This window comes from Mastigoproctus giganteus, chromosome 2 (assembly GCF_048544385.1).
Source record: "Mastigoproctus giganteus isolate SK-2022 chromosome 2, ASM4854438v1, whole genome shotgun sequence".
Lineage (NCBI taxonomy): Eukaryota > Metazoa > Arthropoda > Arachnida > Uropygi > Thelyphonidae > Mastigoproctus > Mastigoproctus giganteus.
This window is the reverse complement of record NC_143576.1, coordinates 202,717,289-202,735,659: the sequence shown is the minus strand read 5'-3', so window position 1 is coordinate 202,735,659 and position 18,371 is coordinate 202,717,289. Positions and strand designations below refer to the sequence as shown.

Genomic DNA, 18,371 nt, shown 5'->3' with positions numbered 1-18,371 from the left:
CTTAAACTTTGCAGATTCACTCATCATGGTTTTTACTTTCAGGTTGTTACAGCAGCATTCCTTCTTTCCTTCCTTGAGTTAGCAGAATAATCAGGGTTCACTTTTCTTATTTTCATATGGAAAATAAGAAAAGCTGTTGTATTGCAGTGTTACTGTATTGCAATGTTCTGCAAATTTATCCATAATTCTTGTGTAGGATATTACTATTTTTTTTTTTTTTTAACTGTGGCACTTAAGAGAAAAGTGAATGATAGTACAGTGAATAAATCTAAGAGAGAGAGAATAAATCTAATTGAATAAATTTAAATAAAGTAAGTTATTAATATTAGTATAGCCAAAAAATGCGAGGAAGATACTTTTGTTGGCTTTCCCCCCCCCAAAAAAAAGAGAAGAAAAGAAAAACTTTCCCTTTCTTGTTGTGTTCTAGCCATCAGTAAGTACCCCAGTTCTTCCTTAAAACTTCCCTAATCCCAAACTGCAATCTTGGCAGGTATTTTATTTCCAGTGATCAACCATTCGTTAGCTTAAGGTAAACTTTATGAGATCCAGTCTATTGGTAGTCCTCTTTGTCAATTTATGTATAAGCAGTGCTTTTTTTGGGACGGTATGCAATGGTACAGTGTAACTGCACCTTTATTAACAGTGACGTGTGACATTTGGATGCAGTACATTTCAAAATTTGTAATCATTTAATTTTATTCACATGTTCCCACTACTGAAATAAGCTTAAAGTTATTTAACTAAATTTGCATTTTTCACTGTCTATTGTTAAGATATTTTCTATATAAAACTTTAACTATTTTTAGAATTTTAAATTACTCAGAGGGACCTCTGTTTAATGAACTCCTTTATAATGAAGTTTTTAAAATTCCACTTGGAAATTGCATTTAAAATACATAGTTTCCGTTGAGCAAAGAAAATTTTCATATAACAAACAGATTAGGAGAGACTTAACTCGGTACGCACTGTTTGCACTTCTGGCCTTCAAGCAGTTTAGGCAATTAAAAGAGCTAAAGGGATTACCATTCTACAACTTCGTGGTACTCGTAAATCCTATCCGACCACCTGTCTTACATATTGAGATGTCACTCTGGTCAACAGTGAGCAGATCAAGGGGTATTCCCGATGTGGACAATGGAGTGTGGTCAACCTTCTACTGTAAGCACCCTGTTCGAGAATTGGAGAGTGATTTTCTTTTACCCTGACAAATAATCATCTGTTTCACGGAAGTGCATTATCCACATTTTCCTGTAAATTTTTCCTATCTCTGTTTACATGGTCACAGCATCTGAATATCCGAATGACTCCGACATTTTGGACAGTTTCAAAAAAAACTGTCCCGTATTACAGAAATGCTGCCAAAGCTGCTGAAAATCTATGATTTCAAGGAGTTTCACTTCATCGGACAGATTACAGAAATTATTCTCCAATCGATCCAGAAGCTTTCTGCAGAACTTTGAAACCAGTAGAAAGCAGGCTCCTTGATAGTAAAAATGCTGATTTGGCAGCATTGGCTCGAGTACTTGATAGGAAACATTGGCCTGAAGATATTAACTCTCAAGTGACATTTGGTGAGAATGAATTTAGAAAATTGTAAATTAGGTTTCAGTTAAATGAAAGAGATACAATTTGTGGATTTCGGGAATACCGAATTGAAAAGACAGTTTCGGAAGAATTGAAGCATTCAGTGAATGTTGAGTACAATACCAGTTTCATCAAGTGAATGTGAACGAGCATTTTCACAAACAAACCTGATCATCAGTCCAACCAGAGCTTCGTTGATGACAAAAACATTCTTCACTACTATTTCTTAAAATTGTAGGCCCACTGCTGACCTGTTTCAATCCAGCAAAATATGTTGATTCGTGGCTGCTTCGGAAACGTCATTCAGCAACAGACACAAACAGTAAGGGAAAGAAGTTGGCATAGTGTGTCAGATGAGAACTTGATAAAAATTTGGAATATTCTACAAAAACTTTATTATGAAATTATTTTTACATATTTTACTTATTATTTTTTATACATTTTACTTATTTTTTTATATTCTTGTATAATAAATTTAGGCTTAATAAACTGTGTGTTAATATACTTAATTTGTCATTCTTATTCCAAAAAGATTATTACTTGAAGTAACAATATCAGGAAATAATTTTTTAGTTTACTTTTCATATCCTTTTAATTTTAAATTTTGCCTGATAGCAAAGGGTGAGTACCGGCACCTATTTTTTAACAAAAAAGCACTGTGTATAAGCCCTTAGTTTATATCTCGTCTACCATTGAGAATATAATGCCTTGTTAATTAACTCCCCTCCTTTAGGGCCTTCCCCCTAGTTTTCTAGTTTCCAATCTCTGCAAACCTTACTTTTGTAGTTTTACTTTGTAAAACTACGAAAGACATTCTTTTTGTACACCCTGCCAACGTAATTGTTCTTTTCGATTTGTTGGAAAAGTTAATTGCTTTTTTTCATATGTGGCTTCTAGACTTGAATATAATATTCTAAGTGCAATCTTGCAATTAACTTTAACTATAACTTCATTTTCCCTACATGCAGTTGGACAGTAAGCATCTGTGGAAACTATTACAGTGTTAATGAGAACTGTGTGATACATAAGAAAGATACAGACTATAAAGGCATAGCAATAGCAAGTTCAGCAGCTCTGATACAGAATGAAAAGTGACGTGTTGAAATCCCATAAAGAAATATTATTTCATTTATTATTATTGTATTATTTATGGATTAGCACAGAAAAATTTAACCTTAAACCACGTATATGTAACTGTGAATAAGCAGATGGAAAAGTTGTGAACTACAAAGTTCTTTATGCATAAAGGAACAGAACATTTTAAATTTATAGTTATAGTTTGGTGGATGAGCTGAATTGGAGGCTTCAGTAGGAGGAGACAGATAAATCTGTCTCTTCCTACGGAAGTATTGTATTGCTTGTATCAAATTATGGATCTGTAATATGAGTTGTTTTACAAAGAATTGAATTTTCAAAGAATTTTCCAGATACCATTCTTACAACTTGTTTCTGCATCATTTGACCCCATTCATTATGTATATATACAGTGGATTCTGGTTATTTAGGCCATCGGTTAATTGGAGCAAATCTTAAAAAACAGAAACCAATCGAGAAAATAGCCAGGATTTACTTCGCTTAATCGGGGCAGGAGACCGCAGCACTGGAAATTACCCTACGATTGTCTCCGACGATACCACGTGGTTCAGTCGAAATTCTGGAGGTCACAACCATAAAACAATAAAAACAATTAGCAGTCATCTGTTTATTGGGCTTTCCTGTTAGTGAAATATATCATAAATGGACAGTAAACTCGATCTTACTGAATTTGCGATAATACCGACAGCTGGAATTCTGTGGGTTATTATGGTGAAATATGGTTACACTTCTATGGAATCTTCAATCATATAAAAAAAATTAATTTTCAGATCTTTTCTTCATTCCTAATTTTAAAGCTTTGTAATTCATTACTCCATTCTCACTTGTGTGTATCGTGTTACTTGCAATTTGTGTGTACCATGTTCTTTGTTATTGATTGCTTATCTTTTTACTGTTTTAAGTTTTAACACCCACCCACAAATGTCAGTGAACAGAAATGTCAACTAGTTCGTATGTACATATTCTTGCAACCATTGTTTTTGTATATAGTGATAGGGAATTCGAATTTTTAATTGAGGTAGCTAGGTAGCTCTAACGTATAATTATAGAAACAGTAATACGCTTCACTGTTTCTATTAGATAGCGTAGTACAGCAGGCCCCCGTTATAACGCGGTTCACTTTACGCTGATTCGCTATAACGCTGTTCTTATATTATAACCACTATCTGACTATAACGCTGTCACAGATCACTATAACACTCTTTTACAGATTGCATTTTTGGCATATTTAACGAAATCGTTTCATTTGATGGAGTCAATAGCTTGAAAATGAATATAAAAAATACGGTTAAAACGTTTCCCACGCCGACTTGAGAAATACGCTCAGTGAAATTCTCTCGCGCGCTAATTTAATTGCAGTACAGCGACTTGTTACGTAGTTCCGAGATCAAACATTTTAAAAAATGATCAAGTATATTGCTTGTAATATTTGCGTTATATGCATTTATCCGAGGTCTAGTCATCACTCAGTACAGTAATAGACATCGTGCATAACGGACAGTTTACTTGAACATTGTATCGTAATTAATGCAACCAACGCAGTTACATTTTCGAAGGCGACTCCATAGCCAGGTGGGAAGGAGCAGCAGTGCGCAGCACACGCTTCTTGATTAGACCGGGGTTCGAGCCCGTCACCACCAAATACGGAGGATGCGGAAAGGTCAGGGAATGACCACTGCATATTCATGGAGCAATATGGCCTTAGTTGCTAATGCCCCTAAAAACCAAATAACAATAACATTTTCGAAGAGTTAATAATGGCCAATAAGAATAAAAAAGCAACAACGTCTGAGCGCAGTACGAAGACTATAAATGTAAGAAAAATACTACTGAATTTGAAAATTAAATTAGACGTTTTGAAGCGGATGTGTGCCATAATTTAGGACTTGCAAGTTTAACTGTAAGAACAATTATAAAAAAAAATAAAGAATTAATTTTAGCAGTGGGAAAGATAGCTGTTCCACTGCAAGCAACAAGGGCTAGGCCGGCTATTACAATTGAAATGGAAAGACTTTTAACTAATTTTATTGAAGATAATAATCCAATGCAGAATTCAGTTAAGTTAAATATTATAAATAATAAAAGAGAGAGAGAGAGATTAGCCTATATGATGATCTGAAGAAAACTCACCTAAAAAAAAAAAAAAGTGGAACCATTTAAAACTAGTAAGGGCTGGTTGAATAGATTTAAAATCCAGGGAGAAGCCGCAAGTGCAGATCAAGGAGGCCGAAAGTTTCAAAAAAGAACTTGTTAAAATTATTGAAGAGGGGTATTATGTGTTATACTTCTCAACAAGTTTTTAACATAGATGAAGCAGGACTTTTGTGGAAACGATTGCCTACAAGAAGTTTCATATTGAAAGAAGATAAAACATGCCAGGTTTCAAAGCGGCGAAAAAGGATCGATTGACTTTATTGTTGGTGGTAACGCTGCGAGAGATTTAAAATTAATACCCCTTTTAGTTTATTTGGAAGAGGGCCAAAGTTCAACCCAAAATCGACACATTTTTCATAATTAAATTAAATCAATTTAGATCAATTAAATTCATGATTTTAATTGGAATTTTAAGTTTAATTTTGATACATAAGCAGTTACCATATAATTATATACGTAGGTAATGTAGAATATTTTATAAGTACAAATATTTGAATATTAAATATTTTGACCGACATTTGTGTATCTTTTCACTACCGCTTATTGTTGATTAGGAAATATCCTATGGCACCGACCGCAACTCACAAATACATATGTTACCTTATGGGAATTCGGCGCTCACTTAGCGCGGATTCACTTAGCGCTCTGTTTTTCCGGAACACATGATCAGCATTAAGCGGGGGTCACCTGTATTGACATTTAATTAATTTAATTTATTGATCTTATTAATTTTAAATATCCTGCCCCAAACTAGAGCAGCAAAGCAACGGGCACAAAGTGGTAGGAGTGCTGTGACTCGGGGGAGAACTGAGGGGGGCGAATCTCCAACGCATCACAGCCTAAAAAAATGTGCAACTTGTGAAATGTTTGCCGAACTATCTGGAACGGAACATGATATTACCACGGGGGATGTCTTTGTATGTGCGCGATGTAAGGAGTGTAAGGAAATCAGGCGACAACTCAGCGTTGTTATGGGCCTATATGAGAGTTTGAAGGACAGGGTGGATGCCCTCGAAAGATCTAAATTGAGGGGCCCATCAGGCTCTCAGCTGCCCACATCAATGCCAGAGCTTGCACTTGGTCATCACGCAACACAGCGGCAACCCCCAAGGCAGAATGCGCTGGTCCCACAGGAACTAGTAGTTGTTGGTGACTCTATTGTCAGGGAAACGGGAAACATGCTTTGTAAAAAGGATAGGTGGAACAGGACCAGGGTATGTCTGCCAGGGGCAAAGGTTGATGACGTTGTAGAGCGGATATCATCTTTTAAGGGCACAAAAGGTGATATAGTTGTACACGTTGGCACTAATGATATCAAGAGTAGGAGACCGGCAGAATTACTTAACAAGTACAGGTCACTGATGAAAAAAAGCCGTGAATTAGGGTTGAATTTGAAAGTGTCTGCAATTCTGCCCAGACACGATAGGAGGGAGTATATGATGAGAGCCTTGTCGATCAATTCGGCCCTGGAAGATTGTGCAAGGCTCAAGGGATAGAATTTTTTTCAGCCTGGACTGTACTTGTTAACAGGAGAGACTGCTTCTATAGGGATGGGATACACTTAAATAGAAAGGGTGCAAGAATATTTGCTGATGCTATCGAGGCAGTGTTGGGTGGGTCGGAAAACTGATAGCTTGGGGGGATACAAGGACTAATAGTTTAACAGTAGCCGTAGGCAGAGGTGAAGGTGATTCTTGCACAACTTCTATTAGAATAAATAGCGACCTGGAGTGAGGGGTGTTGGGGTTTCAGGGACGGATGGCAGTCATCGCGAAACAGGTTGTTGTTGTTGTTATTTGGTTTTTAGGAGCATTAGCAACTAAGGCCATAATGCTCCGGGAATATGCGGTGGTCATTCCCTGACCTTTCCGCATCCTCCGTATTTGGTGGTCGTGAAACAGGTGGGTATATGGGATGTGTTAGAGTAACTAAGAATAAGAATAGGTGCATGTATACTTGCATGTATACCAATGCCAGAAGTATAGTAAATAAATTTGATGAATTTGAAGTGTTGATCAAGACATCAAAGGCGGATATTGTTGGGATATCAGAGACGTGGTGTCACACAGATGTAAGGAATGCCGAACTGGAATTTGGGGAGTACAGTGTGTACAGAAAGGATAGACAGGATAGGAAGGGAGGAGGTGTTATGCTGTTAATTAAGAAAAACATAAAATCAAAAGAAGTGCATCCAGTTGATATAGATGAACGGTGCACTGTTGAGTCAGTTTGGTGTGACATAAGCGCGAAAGCAAAAATAAGAGTAGGAGTGTGTTATAGGCCTAATGACTTGAATGAGTACAATGAACAATTGTACAGAGAAATAGAGTGGACTAGTAAATCGGAATGTCTTATAATGGGGGATTTTAACTTCCCAGATATTGACTGGAACTTGTGGGTTGGACACTCACACACTAGTCAGACTTTTGTGGATTTATTGGATGATTGTTTTCTGCAGCAGCATGTTTGAGAGGCAACCAGAGAAAGTAATACTCTTGATCTGGTTATCAGCAGTGATCATTCATCTTTAGGAATTTGCAGATAAAAGAACCACTAGGTGGCAGTGATCACAGTGTACTGACATGGGATTTACTTAAAGATTTAATTACCATCAGGGGTAAAGGAAAGGGTTTTTGCTTCTGTAAAGGCGAGTACAGTGGTCTCCGACAGTTTTTAAATTCTGTACAGTGGGATCAACTGACGATGTTACCAACAGTAAATTCTAAGTGGGAAGCATTCAAGGAATTAATCGTGGAAGCTACTAAAAGTTTCATACCTATTAAGAAATATTGTTCAAGGTTTAGGCCTAAATGGTTGTCAAATGAACTAATGAGACTCGTAACAGAGAAGAAAAATGCATGGGATGCATATAAATTATCAAGCGACTCAGAAGCCTATGGCAGATATAAGTTAATCTATAATCAGGTCACAAAGGAGGTTCGGCAGCGAAGGCAGATTACGAGAAATCCTTGGCAAAAGATGCTAAGAAAAACAACAAGGGTTTCTTTACTTATATAAACTCTAAAAGGAAGGGAATGAATCTGATTGGTCCACTTGACATCGATGGTTCGACTGTTGATGATCCTGCTCAGATAGCAAACAAACTGAATGAGTATTTTGCATCTACATTCACACATGAGGAATTATTAAGGTTTGAAAATGGCAGAAGATTATCAAATTGTAGCAGGATACTTAATGATTTTGTAATAACTGAGAGCAAAGTGGAAGAGAAACTGTTGAAGTTAAACGTAAGAAAAGCACCTGGGGTGGATGGGATCTATCCAGTTATATTAAAGGAGGCGGCAAAGCAACTAAGCAAACCCTGAGCCATAATTATGAGAGCATCCTTGGACTCAGGGGAGGTTCCCACGGACTGGAGATGTATAAATGTATCCCCAATTCACAAAGGAGGATCGAAGGGTGATACGAGTAATTACAGACCAGTTAGTTTAACTTCTGTTCCGGGTAAAATAATGGAGTCGCTGGTTAAAGATGCATTGCAGGATCATCTAGACAAGACTGCAGCAATAATTCAGACACAGAATGGGTTTGTTAAGGGAAAGTCTTGTCTGACAAATTTGATAGGATATTATGATGTGGTTACAAAGGAACTGGATGCAAAAAATAATTTTGATATCATATATTTGGATTTCAGAAAGCTTTTGACACTGTTGCGCATGGAAGAGTATTGTACAAATTGGAGCAGAATGGTATTAAGGGTAAGTTGCTACAACGGATAAAAGGATGGTTAAGTGAGAGAAGACAGAGGGTTGTAATCAGTGGGTGCTGCTCTTCTTGGACTAATGTTATTAGTGGAGCCCCACAGGGTTCGGTGTTGGGCCCACTGTTGTTTTGTATATTTATCAATGATATTGATGAAGGTATATCAGGCTTAAAGTCGAAGTTTGCAGATGATACAAAGGTTGGCAGGGTTGTTAATGACAGTAATGGCAGTGTGCTACTGCAACAGGATCTAGATAATTTCCTTCTTAGCAGATGGGCTAAGAAGTGGCAACTGAAGTTTAACCTTGACAAATGCAAAGTACTGCATATGGGTAGAAGTAACCCCAGAGAAACGTGCCAACTATGTGGTACTACACTTAAGGTGGTAGAAAATGAAAAAGACTTGGGAGTAATTGTGCAGGCAGATATGAAGTTTTCTGAGCAATGCAGACAGGCTGCCAGGGCAGGTCATGGGGTTTTGTCAATGATATATAGGAATTTTGCTAGCAGGGAAAAGGAGGTGATTATCCTTCTGTATAAGGCAATGGTCAGGCCACGCCTTGAGTACTGCGTACAGGTCTGGAGGCCTCATTTTAGGAAGGATGTAGATTTACTTGAGCGTGTACAGAGAATGGCAACAAGATTGGTGAGGGGAATGAAGGGATCCTCTTTCCAAGAGAAGCTTAAGTTCTGCAAATTGCAGTGGCTGGAGACTAGGCACCTGTGCGGTGATCTGATTGAGGTGTATAAGGCCTTGAATGGGTTCAGCACGCTGAATTCTGATGGGATCCTTCCACTTGTTCAGATTACGAACCTAAGGGAGCATAAATTCAAATTAAGAAAGGACAGATGTAGAATAGGTGTGCGGAAATTTGCCTTTAGCCAGCTGGTGGTTAATTGGTGGAACAAACTTCCATCTGTCGTTGTGGAAGTTGATAGGTTGAATAAATTTAAGGAGGAACTGGACAGGCATTTGGAGGGAATAGTGTGAGTTTTTTTTTTTTTTTTTTTGGCTGATGCTGCATAAGCTCATACATTTGCTTTCTTGCATCACATGCCACTATACTACTATTACAGTGTGTATTAATTATTCTGATTATCACGTATATTCTTCTGATTTTCACGTTTCATTTAATTTTTTAATTGGTAAGGTAATAAAATGTAAATTTGTGCTTGATATATCTTTACTTTTATAGCCTGTGGATAATTTTCCTCCTATTTTTGCTAATTAGAATTGCTGTTTAATAGAATTAAAATTCAATTCACAAATGCAATCACAATGACCAGCGCTTACTACATATCATAAAGTGAACGGTACTTTACTATGTTGAGTTTGTCATAACATGATTTGATTGTAGAGTGAACTAATTGTAAGGGGGGGGGTACATTGTATTTTTAACTATTTACGTGAAACTTTGGATAATTGGGACAACCGCTTAATCGGGCCAAAATGCACTAGTCCCGATGTGTCCCAAATAACCGGAATGGACTGTATTATGAAGCATTTATTGATAATGTAATAAAATAGTAAATTTGTATTATAATTTTAATTTAGTATTTCTTAAAATTATCTTTATTTTAAATTAAATTCTAGGTGCTGTTCAATCAATTTAAATTTTTCCTCAATCTGTACTTCCTTGTCATGGCAGTATCACAGTTCATTCCAAGTATACGTATTGGATATTTATATACATACTGGGGACCATTGGTAAGAAAATGCTATAATTTATGATTTATTAAATATGTTCATCTTAAAGTAAAAATAGAGTATTGGAAGTGATAATTTGCTTTTCCTACACCAGCCAAAAGAAAAATAATTAATTAAAAAAATAAGAAATAAAAATATATTGATGTAACAAATATGTATTAATTAAAAAAATAAGAAATAAATATGTATTCTAACTGGCTATTTGATTTCTTTCTTATGTAGGTTTGTATTCAACTGAACTTTGAATTTTTCCTAAGTTTATTGATGATGTAATAAAACAGTAAACTTGTATTCTAATTTTAATTTAGCATTTCTTAAAATATTCTTTAATAAATTAAATTTTTGGTTATCTCCATCCACCCAACAAGTTACCTCTATCATGGATAGAGGTAACTTCTTCCGTTAATTAATAACCTGCTGGCTAAAAGAAAACTTCCTGCAATCTGGTCTAAACCTCTTTTCCTGTAATTTGAATATATGAGGGCATTCAATAAATTATCTACCAACCTATGAAGGAAATGAGATAGAGGTAAAAATCTTTTTTTTGTTTTTCAATGTTATTCCCCCGAACTTCGATACACTTGTTCCATTTTGTTGGCAATTAGGAAATACCAGACAAATAAAATTCTTTGTCCTGTCCATCAAAGAATGCAGAAACAGCAAACTTTAGTTCAATATCATCAGTGAAGTGACATCCACATATGTTTTTTTTTTTTTTTTTTGTGGTGTCAAATCAAGAAATAGTCACTGGAGGCCAGATCCTGACTGTAAGGTGGATGGGTAAGTTCTGTAAAGCCACAGTTTCTCAAAGCAGCAACAAAATGTGACTGCTGCACTGGTTCGTTGTCTTGAAGAAGCAGCACAACTCTGGAAAGTTTTTTACAGCATTTTTCCTTTATGGCATCCCTTAGGTTGTACAGTAGGGATGCATATGACTCCCAGTTACTGTCTGCTTGTGTTCCTAGTAGTGAATGTACAAAATTCCTTCAGCATCCCAAAAAATGGTGGCCATAATCTTGCCAGCTGAAGTGTCCGAAATTTTTTGGGCCGAGGAGAACCCTTGTGCTTCCATTGCATTGATTCTTGATTTGTCTCAGAATTCCAGCGATGAACCTATGTTTCATCACCCATAAAAATTCTGGAGATGAAAGTTTCAGGATCCTTTCCACAAAGCTCTAAATTCTCCTTGCAAATTCTCTGATTTGCTTCTGCACAGGGCTCAGAAATCTGGGACCCACCTTGCACTGACCTTATTCATCCCTATATGTTAATGGAGGATGGTTATAACTGCTCCCTTAGATATGCCATATTCCCTAGAGATTTGGGACACCTTTAAATATCTGTCATTCAGCACAAGAGTTTCCACAGCTTGGCACATTTCTGGAGTGGTCATTGTCACAGGCCTTCCTGGATGTTAATCATCTTCGATAGACTCTCTACCCCACTTGAATTATTTTGACCAGAATTTCACCTGGTACTTTGAAGGTGCACTGTTCCATACACAGCTGCCATCCATTCATGAATGGCCTTTGGCCCATTTCCTTCTTTGGTGAGAAACTTGATGACTGAATGAACTCCAATTTCAGCAAATCCATAATTTGATACAGGTGTCTTCCTTCTTTCTGTTACAGCAGCACAACCTAAAAACATAGTGGGATCAAAATTAGCATGATTCAAGTTTCTAGGAACATGATAAATCATGAATCATTTGAAATATAACTATGGGAAGTACCTTAGGCAGATAATTTATTGAACACTCCTCGTATGGTCTCTAGTTCTGGAATCAGTTATAATAGTGACAATTTTGCCCTCATTCATTTTACTTTTATTTCTGAGACCCTTACATATCTCAAGTTTCCTCTAAGCTGTCTAGTTTTCAATCTCTGTGTATGAAGTCCTTCAAGTTCATGTATTTGAAGTACTTTATGCGGACACCTTTTTGCCAATCTCATCAAGGGAGTTGCCCATCTTTGGACACTTACAAAGAGCTTGATTCTTTTTTTTTATTTGCCATCTACATGCTTCAACACAGTATTCCACATGTTTTACAATTGCTTTATGCAGTAGGGTATGACCTCTCTATCTCTACAAGTAAATGTTTGATAAATTATTGATTTATCGAACATTTGTCCAACTGTATCATAACTCTCAAATCCCTTTCTTCCTCAACTATTTTTACTTTAACCCCACTATGTATATAAATTATTTTGGAGTTGCTAATACCCAAGTGTATGACTTTGTGGCAAAATGTATGACTTTACTTTTTGCCACATTAAAACATATATGCCACTTTTTTTACCATCTCTGAAGAATGCCATGAAGGAAATGATCAAGTCCCAGTACCAATCTAAGTGAGCCTGTATCACTCTTGTTCATTGCCTCCATGATTTTCTCTCCCACTGAAGTTAGATTGACTGGTCAGTAAGTACCCACTTGATTCATTGAGGCTGCTTTTATGTATTGCTAATATATTGGCACTTTTCCAATCCCAGAGCATCATCTTCTGAGTCCAGTGATGTCCTCATTAGATAGAGGCCATGTAGCACCCTAAGCTGTTGTAATCTCCTTTCCTGAAATTAAAACCAGTTCCTTTTCTTTTAACAAATGCTACCTTCTGTCCTCATAACCCAACTTAGAACTCCTTGATCACCCTGCCAATGGATCATATACTATCAGCCCTATGATGCCATCTGATTCATGTGTGATGCTCAGGTCTAGAATATTCTTGTCTCTAGTACTTTTCCTGACATACTGATGCAAATAAAAATTAACTGATTAATTTAAAAATTTTGTACTCCATGGGGAGTTTCTCTTCCACTTGCTCCAGTTGTTTTGGACAAATTGAAATCACCCATAATAAGACATTCACACTTGTTTTCCTTTCCCATTGATAAACATATAGAGGCCCTCATCATGCAGGTGGAATCACAATCTTCAGACCTGTTGTTTACTCCCACTCTCATTATACCCTTGTTTCCAACTAACTAAAGTCACACAGATTCTATACTAGCATGCCTAACTTCTTGTACCTAACCTTAGGTACAAAACTTAATCTGGGAAAGTTTTCATTGCCAGGACACTTTTGATAAAAAGTATGACACTTCCACCATTCTATCTTCCCTGTTCTTCCTGAATATATTGTAACTATCATAGAGAAACTCGTCATCCTGTATTTCAGGGTGACACCACATTTTCATTAGCATTTGTTAGTGTTCGTTTCCTAACCAGTAAATTGAATTCATTCATTTTGTGGACAATGCTCCTGACATTATTGTAGACACTATTAAGACAGAGTGTTCTTGTATAGTTTATTACCCTCACATACCCCTTGAAGCTATTTAAACGTCTTCCTTAATTAGCTTCCCGTTCATTTCAAATATTGCTACCCTTGGTACATTTTGCCAATATTGGCTGTTACAGCAACAAAAGAACTTTTGAGATATATGGCAACATTACCTTGACCCATCAGATAAATGGTTACCTATGTCAGTGTTTCTCAGTCTGTGGTGAAGGACCAGTTTCTTTTTATTTCCAATCCGTTGTGGACTGGTACTTTTTTAAAATATAAATCTCACTGCCCAGTAATGGACGAATCGTCAGGGGCTGCTAACGTTCACGACCAATTTCCAGTTCGTCACAGACCCGTAACAAACATTTCGCGGCTCGCCACTGGTCCGTAGACCACACTTTGAGTAGCACTGATCTATTGGGGCTTAGAGGGGAACAGGCATTCTGTGTGTTATCAGACACTTAATCTAAAACACTGATGGATCCAATATCTTTCTATTTTAGAAGATTTGGGAAAAGTCCGGTTGGCCTGCCTCCCTAAAATCCACTCTTGCACACCGTCTTGATGGTAAGCCCTGTTATGTCACCTTGGGGGCAACAAATGTGTAGTGGTTCTCTTCAAGACACCTGGTCAGCGTGAAGAGGAAAAGACCAAACCCTCCAGCACGTGACAACGTGACGAAAGAAATGGCCCTCAGTCCCCAGCAGCTTTCACTCTCCCTCTTATGCCAGCGAGGGGGATCAGAGTGGAAGCAGAGGGTGCTAAGAATCTCTGGGTACGACCAAGCTGCCACGCATGGAAAGTGAATTTGGCCTGTTACAATGTAAGATTGTTCATCAGTGAAGATAGGATATTAGTACTGGAAAAGGAATTAGAAAATGTGAATTGGAATATCATCGGCTTGACTGAAACAAGAAGAAATGAACCATAAGTTTATCAAGTGGAAATCTGCTGTACACCAGTGGAAACAGTGAAAAGAGTGAAGGTGGAGTTGGCTTTCTGGTCCATAAAGATATAAAAAACAACATTTTAGAATTCAAAAGTACATCACCAAGGGTGTAAAGACTACTACTCAGAATTTCTAAGAGGTACAAACTAAAGATTATAATGATATGTGCACCAACATCAAGTCATGATGATGAAGAGGTTGAACAAATGTACACCAAAATTGAGAGACTTATAGATAAACAGAAAACTCACTACACCATTATTACGGGAGACTTCAATGCTAAGGTTGGAAAGAGACAAAACAGTGCAGAAAGGGAAATTATAGGAAATTTTGGAATTGGTGAAAGAAATAAGAGGTGAAAGACGTGGAATTTGCAGAATCTAGAGGGCTGTAGTAGTAGTAGTAATAGTGGCATGTAATGCAAGAAAGCAAGCGTATGAGCTTATGCAGCATCAGCCAAAAAAAAAAAAAAAAAAAAGAAATTTACACAACCATTCCCTCTAAATGTTTGTCCAGTTCCTCCTTAAATTTATTTAACCTATCAACTTCCACAATGACAGATGGAAGTTTGTTCCAGCAATTAACCACCCGCTGACTAAAGTCAAATTTCCACACTTCTATTCTACATTTGTTTTTCCTCAATTTGAATTTATGCTCCCTTTGGTTCGTAATCTGAAGGTGTGGAAGAATCCCAACAGAATTCAGCGTGCTCAACCCATCAAGGCCTTGTACACCTCAATCAGATCACCTCGCGGATGCCTAGTCTCCAGCTGCTGCAATTTGCAGAACTTAAGCCTCTCTTGGTAAGAGGATCCCTTCATCCCCCTCACCAATCTTGTTGCCTTTCTCTGTACATGCTCAAGCAAATCTACATCCTTTCTAAAATGAGGCCTCCAGACCTGTACGCAGTACTTAAGGTGTGGCCTGACCATTGCCTTATATAGAGAGACATTCACCTCCTTTTCCCTGCTAGTAAAATTCCTGTATATCATTGACAAAACCCCATGACCTGCCCTGGCAGCCTGTCTGCATTGCTCAGAAAACTTCATATCTGACTGCACAATTACTCCCACGTCTTTTTCATTTTCTACCACCTTAAGTGTAGTACCACACAGTTGGTACGTTTCTCTGGGGGTTACTTCTATCCATATGCAGTACTTTGCATTTGTCAAGGTTAAACTTCAGTTGCCACTTCTTAGCCCATCTGCCCAAATTATCTAGATCCTGTTGCAGTAGCACACTGCCATTACTGTCATTAACAACCCTGCCAACCTTTGTATCATCTGCAAACTTCGACACTAAGCCTGATATACCTTCATCAATATCATTGATAAATATACAAAACAACAGTGGACCCAACACCGAATCCTATGGGACTCCACTAATAATATTAGTCCACGAAGAGCAGCGCCCATTGATTACCACCCTCTGTCTTCTCCCACTCAACCATACTTTTATCCATTGTAGCAACTTACCCTTAATACCATTCTACTCCAATTTGTACAGCAGTCTTCCATGTGCAACAGTATCAAAAGCTTTCCTGAAATCCAAGTATATGATATAAAAATTATTTTTTGCATCCAGTTCCTTTGTAACCACATCATAATATCCAATCATAATGATATAGATGTAAGGAAAGAAAGGAAAAAATTTACTGAAATAAATAAAACAAAGGTTTTTGAGATAACAGAAGAGGAGAAAAAGCAGTATCTACTGGAACTTAAGAACAAATTTGATCTTCTAAAGACCTTCCAGAACCAAGACATTGACGAGCAACATAACAATTTTCTGAAAGTGATAAAGCCCGAGAAGCCTATAGGTAGAAAGAAATCCAAAGAAGAAAAAATTAGTTAAGAAGCACTTGTCATGATGAACTGAAGATGACAAATGAAGAGCAAGATAAACACTGATAAGGACAAAATATTGAGTATACTGAGTTATGCAATGCCATTAGGAACAGACTCAGAGAAGACAGAAGATCTAACACAAAAAAAGTAAAATAAGCATTAAGGAAAATCAAAGGACTTAAATCAGCAGTCATGAGCAATAATACAGAAAGACGACACTGAAACTGAAGAATAGCGATGGTGTACTTATAAATAGCAGAGAAGGCATAATTCAAATAGCAGAAGACTACTATAAAGAATCATATAGGGAGCGAGAAAATGATGCAAGCAACGGGGAAGATGGATCACACATTAGCAACAGATACAACATACCCGGTATCCTTCCTGATGAGGTAGAACATACATGCATTGAAGAAAATGAAGAATCAGAAATCCTCGAGTGAGGATGATGTTACTGTAGAGTTGTTAAAATGGGAGGAAGAGACATGACACAGAAACTGGGAAGACTGTTCACAAAATACATTAGGAAAGGCACAATGCCTAAGGAGTGGAATAATGCAATCAGAATTTTGCTGCATAAGAAAGGAGATAAATCAGAAATTGGCAGTTACAGACCAATTAGCTTGTTATCCCACATCTACAAGTTGTTCACAAGGGTCATTACTAACAGATTAGAAAAAATACTTGACAAAAATCAACCAAAAGAGCAAGCTGGCTTTATCACAGGATTGTCAACTATGGATCACCTTCATGTAATATTGCAGCTAATGGAGAAAGCAATTGAATATAAAACACCATTATGCCTGGCATTTGTGGATTATGAAAAGGCATTTGACTCCATACAGCATAACGCAATGTTTCGGGCACTGGAAAGACAAGGCATAGACACTCCATACATTATGATTTTGAAGAACTTATATGAGAATGCTACCTCCTTTATTAGACTAGACAAAGACAGTAGGAAATTTAAAATTGAGAGAGGAGTTCGACAAGGAGGCACAATATCTCCAAAGTTGATTACTGCTGCCCTTGAAGAAGCTTTCAGAAGATTGGCCTGGTCGCAGAAAGGAGTCAATATGAATGGAGAGTATCTAAAACATTTACGATTTTCAGATGACATTGTGATCATAAGCCACGATCCCAAAGAGTTAGAGGAAAATTTTAATCAGTTCTGCAGAGTTAGTAAGAATTTCGGACTAAAGATGAAAATGGCTATAACAAAAGTAATGCTGAACAAGTATGCTGCAGAAAGGGATATAATGATTGAAGGAGAAGTAATTGAAAAGGTGGATTCATATAGTTATCTGGGACAAGTCATTAGTTGTAATAATGATAAATGGCCGGAAATCCAGAGAAGAATAAATTTCGGATGGAGGAGGGCATTCAGGAAATATAGTCACATACTGAGGAGCAATATCCCAATTTGTCTGAAACGTAAAATAATGAATCAATGTATACTTGACTTATGGAAGTGAAACCTGGGCACTCACCAAAAGAACGGAAGAGAAGCTGAGAATTACACAGCGAAGAATGGAACAAATTATATTGGGAATCAGACTGTTAGATAAGAAGAGAAACACATGGATTAGGCGGCAAACTCAAGTAAAGGACATTCTTATCAAAACTAAAGAACTAAAATGGTCTTGGGCAGGACACATAGCTTGAAGACATGATGACAGATGGACTAAGCAAATAACAGAATGGTACCCAAGAGGAGCTAGAAGAAAACCTGGAAGACAACGATGAAGGTGGACAGATGATGAAATTCATTAGCTCGTGGGTAGTAAATGGATGGGCATTGCACAAAACAAGAAACTGGAAAGTTGCTGGAAAGGCCTTCATCCTGCAGTGGATTGAAAATGGCTGATGATGATGATCTATATTATCCTAAAACAAGCAAGTTCCCTACTATACCATTAAGGTTCTTCAGTGATACTGGAAAAGCCCTTGCACCACCTTTGTTCTAATGTATCTCATCTCTACAAAATAGATTCCTTCTACCTACAAGTGTGAGCCACAATG

At 37.2% G+C, this 18,371-nt stretch overlaps 1 protein-coding gene across 1 annotated transcript in view; it reads left to right on the top strand.

The window, feature by feature from the left end:
- The window catches only part of LOC150089919 (putative phospholipid-transporting ATPase IIA), a 359,368-nt gene that overhangs the window by 26,557 nt on the left and 314,440 nt on the right, over positions 1–18,371 (top strand). The window contains exon 4 of the mRNA XM_090368898.1: positions 10,151–10,264. Within this exon, the coding sequence (XP_090225024.1) occupies positions 10,151–10,264 (114 nt within the window). The remainder of the gene's footprint in view (positions 1–10,150; positions 10,265–18,371) is intronic.